The sequence below is a fragment of the Nelumbo lutea genome, chromosome 4 (genome assembly GCF_056320005.1).
Source record: "Nelumbo lutea isolate HS-2025 chromosome 4, American lotus-T2T, whole genome shotgun sequence".
NCBI lineage: Eukaryota > Viridiplantae > Streptophyta > Magnoliopsida > Proteales > Nelumbonaceae > Nelumbo > Nelumbo lutea.
This window is the reverse complement of record NC_142687.1, coordinates 33040880-33045579: the sequence shown is the minus strand read 5'-3', so window position 1 is coordinate 33045579 and position 4700 is coordinate 33040880. Positions and strand designations below refer to the sequence as shown.

The window sequence follows — 4700 nt, the reverse complement described above, 5'->3', positions numbered from 1 at the left end:
ATCAATTTTTCTCGGTCCTCTTTCCGTGTAATATTTAATTCTCTTTTAACACCCTTTTTCTCCCATTTCAACCCTTCGGCCTCCAATACTCTCTTCTCAAATTCTCTCGGTCTCTCCATTTCTATTCTCTTCTCTCCTTTCTCTTCTGCAACTCTAATGGCGGACTTGCCAACTTGCTTGGAGTTATCGATATCCGTTCCTGGTTTATCTTCTTCCCCATCTCCTCCTCTGTCTGGTAAGCAAGAAATTGTCGTTTGTTGCTTCTTTCTGCTTTTACTTCCGACCGCTATTCTCCTTTCATTTTGTACCGGCCGCTGTCTTCTCGATTTGAGCCATAGATGTGCTTTGACCGCTTTCTTTTCTTTTCTGGTTTGTGTTGCAATTTCGTGGCTTTTGTGTTACATGTTCATGAGTTTTTCTTTTTCTTTGATAAATTGAGATGCGAACACTTCTGTTCTTTTATCCTTCTTTTCAACTCCACCTTTCCTGCTTTCAACTTTCTGTCTGTGCGTTTTGGATGTGGTTTATGCCTGGGTTTCTTGCATATTTGGTGTCGCTTGGTTCTTTTTTTTCTGTTTCCCTTTTGCTCATCTCATCTGAAAGTACGTTCTGTCTCCCTTTTCTTCCTTTCTTCTCTTCTTGGTCTTTCGTCTGATACTCGTTTATTTTCAGAGTTTCTGCCAACACGTGAGACTCTCTTTTCCTTTTTATCGTTTTTGGGGCTTACTGTGTAATTTCTTCGGCCTTTTTCTTTTTCTTTCTGATCTACAATTTCTTGGTCTACTTTGCGAAAGAATAAAACAGAAAAAAATACATATATAATCATCATCGTCATCTTCTTCTTCGTCTGGCTCGATGATACAGAAAGCGGTAACGCGATGAAAGACTTGGACATAAATCAAATCCCGTCAGGCATAGAAGAAGTGGGAAGCGCAGAAGACGAAGAAGAGAACGGTTGCGGTGGTGGCGGAGGCCCTCCCCGTAAGAAGCTCCGCCTCACGAAAGAACAGTCTCGTCTCCTCGAAGAGAGCTTCAGACAGAACCACACCTTGAATCCTGTAATTGTCCCATGAACTAACCTTCTCCGAGCATCTCATGCAGATAGATTTTCTCATCTCTTCAGTTTCATATTCTCTTTCTCCCTATTTTAATAGATTCTAATTCTATCTATTTTGTTCGGTTATTCTTTATTTTTTTTTCTGGCAGAAACAAAAGGAAGCGTTGGCTTCTCAACTGAAGCTAAGACCACGCCAAGTTGAAGTCTGGTTTCAAAACCGTAGGGCCAGGTGCATACTACGTACCCCTTCCGTTGAATTTCTGCTATTTTGCATGACCATTTTACCCCTTATGATTTGTTTTATTAATAGCATATCCGTTTCTACCACCAATAGAAATTATAATCGAATCAGATTCTATTCCGTATAAAACGTACTTCCCTATATATCTTCTAGATCAAGGCTACAACGTAGGTAAAAGACATCCATGTAGCTCACATGCAAACCTACGTACCATCTTGCATGGTCCACCAAACACAACTGACCAATCCAACGGTGGGACTGAAACGTGACGTGAACCCAACCCACTTTATCTAGCCAAACTGAGAATCGAATTGTGTATAGAGAGGGAACAGGGAAGAACAGAAAGGCTGCAGAGTAGAGAGGGTTATAATGGTCATTTTCCAGTAAACTCTAATTTGTTTTATGAAATAATAGGACGAAGCTGAAGCAGACGGAGATGGAATGCGAGTATCTGAAGAGGTGGTTCGGGTCACTGACGGAGGAGAACAGGAGGCTACAGAGGGAGGTGGAAGAGCTGAGGGCGATGAGGGTAGGGCCACCGACGGTGATGTCTCCACACAGCTGCGAGCCCCTCCCGGCATCGGCATTGACCATGTGCCCCAGATGCGAGCGCGTGACGAGCAGCGCCCTCGACAAGGGTCCCACCACCAACACAGCGAACTCCGGATCCACCACAACCGCCCTGGGCTTCCCCAAGGCACCACCGATGCTCCACCACCCTCGACAACCGTCGGCGGCCTGTTAGTTGGTCAAGCACTCGTGGTTGTTTGGTGGGTTCACATGTATGGCCAAAAATCGAAGATGAAAAGAATCAAAAAGATTAGGAAGGATATCTCTCATGTCAGAGAGGAAACCAGTGATTAGATTACTTTTAAGTTTGACTTTCTTTCCCCATATTTGAAGAACAAATGAGAAGTCACCGTGTGTATACTCCCGTACAAACTATAGACCAGTGTTTCTTGTTTCTTTCTCTCTGTCTCTCTCTTCGTAACCATAGAATCGGTTCGGTTGTGGGTGGATCCATGGATTCATAAGGATTGGATTTGGATTTCAATTAAATGGGAGAAGGGTAAGTAACGAGTACTGAGGGACTAATGAAAGATATTGAATGTGGGACCCGACATGAGATTAATGTTAGGATTGGGCCCACCTGACTTTGAAGGGAAGACTAATGTAATGGGGGAGAGAATGAGGGTGGAGTCCATGCCGCGTGGTGCGTAATGAATGAGAGCATGATGACAACGATGGTTGTGGTGGTGGTGGGTGATGGGTCGTATCTGAGTCGGGTTCATGTGTTCCCCGGGGAGATGATTCCCTCATTCATTGACAAATAACAGCAGAGTGACGAACGCAGCAGCGCACCATCCCTCAACTCAATTCTCATGAAATGGTTGCAGTTGCAGGCGCAGATTTTTCTGAACAAGGACGGTTTTGGCTTCTTTCATTAAATTTCTGTTTCAAAGTTTACGAAGCTAACGCATGTACCCTAGATGACGTAGAGACTAGAGAGAGACCAGAGACCGTGGTTTCATCATAACACGTGAGTCTCAGGCGGTGAGATAGAAAAAAGTTGAGGGGAAGTTGTGAAGAAATTTCACAAATTTTGGGTCGGGTTGAGTTAGCTTGGGATTCAACCTCTCATTCTGTGTTACTAGTTGTATTTTTCATTCCGTCCATTTTTACCCATGTTTCACAATTTTGGACGATGAAATTAGAATAGGAGAATGTTCGAAGCTTCAAACATTTATTTCATTTTTTTTCTCATTAAATGAGTAGCATTTATTTTATTTCTCTCGTTACTTTGTTAACTATTTCCATCAAACTCTGCTACAATTATTGAAAAAATATTTTAATAAATCATCCTCAAGGATATTAAGTACAGCTGTACAAGTGTTGATATTACTTCTTATATATATATATATATATATGGAAGTTCATACTTAAATTACAAATTAAAATAATTGTATTAGTGATAATAATAATACTTAATGAAAATTAAATTACATTTAAAGATGATAAAAATTAATGTAAAATGATACAAATTTATCTAACAATACACCTCCCAAAAATAATGCTTGAGATGGACTGAGTCTAACTTGGCTTAATTTGAAATATCTTAAGTTTCTTATGCCTCAATTTTACTTAACAAAAACCGTGCATTGCTTGGGTCCTGACTTAATATCTGAAGATAAAGAAAACTAATTGTAGATTTAACCGGGTGATGGTTTAGAAAGTTTTTCAATTTAAACAAAGTGGTTAAGAAACCGTCCATTGTTCTCATTGGCAAATCCTATATATGATGGATTCTATTGCAATTTTGAAACTATAATTGAGTTCAATTTAGTTCTTGAGGGTTTACAAGGGGTTATATCCTAATGATTGTCTTTTTGTTGTATTTTGAGTTTAATAAAAGCAAATTTGGGCTTCAATCTCTGGTACTCTTAACTTGAATTTTTTTTTTATACCTGTCTGAAGGGCTACACAATGGGGTATCCCATCCTCCATCCTAGGTGCAGGCGGGATTCAATCCAAGTCTTCGCTACGCACAGAAGGAGACCTTACCAACCAGCTCGTCGGTACCTTGCAAAAACAGTAGTTAACTTGAATTTTAATCCAAGTGGACCACAATCTTAGGTTGTGTTGAGATAACCTTCAGGATTTGTGTTCTTAAATTCCAAAAGCACAAAGCCCCAATTTTAGGACTTTCTATGTATATATATGTAAAAGAATATTTTTATCAGATTTGGGTTTTAATAAGATCGAATGGGGTTAAATTTATATCCAATCCGATTATTAAATGGATACAAGTTCTAACATCCAAATCCAAGATAATTGGATTCAAATTTGAATATGATATTGAACTTTTGGAGTCCATTGACAACCCTATGTCTACTAATCTTTTCATTGGTTCACATTAAAGATATTAAGAACATCAAATTTCACTAAAAAACCCTTAGATCTACCAAAGATTAGAGCAAAAATGCTTCCATTTGTTTGAATATGGTTCTGCCGTTCCACTTGTTTGCAGTCCAAATTCATTTGTACTAAAGCACAAATGAGATAAATTGGTTGTTCATTTGTTTTTTCACTTAGGCTGTGTTTGGAAGTGATGTAGTAAGTGTTAATGCAAATATGTAAAGTGTAAAACGGTCCATATAAATTGCAAAGTTGTGTTAGTTTTGCACTGACAAATTTATTTTCTTATCAAATAGACTTTTAGCTGTAATGGATGCAAATACGAATTCTAATAAAGCAGATGCATTTTTTTTTTATCAAAAGCTCACTTGAATGTAAATTTACTTTTTTTTTATTGATGTACTTTTACATCTTATTGTCAATGTAAATATGCATTGAAAAATATGTTTTCTATCATTTATCAAAGCATAAATGTAATGTTGTCAA

At 38.6% G+C, this 4700-nt stretch overlaps 1 protein-coding gene across 1 annotated transcript; it reads left to right on the top strand.

Annotated features, from left to right (window-relative positions):
* HB17 (homeobox-leucine zipper protein 17) lies at positions 1-2272 on the top strand. The gene is made up of 4 exons (XM_088983056.1): positions 1-235; positions 865-1058; positions 1207-1286; positions 1713-2272. The coding sequence occupies exons 1-4, from the start codon at positions 157-159 to the stop codon at positions 2041-2043; spliced, it is 684 nt and encodes a 227-aa protein (XP_088839182.1). The 5' UTR covers positions 1-156; the 3' UTR covers positions 2044-2272.
* The last annotated feature ends 2428 nt before the right edge of the window (positions 2273-4700 follow it).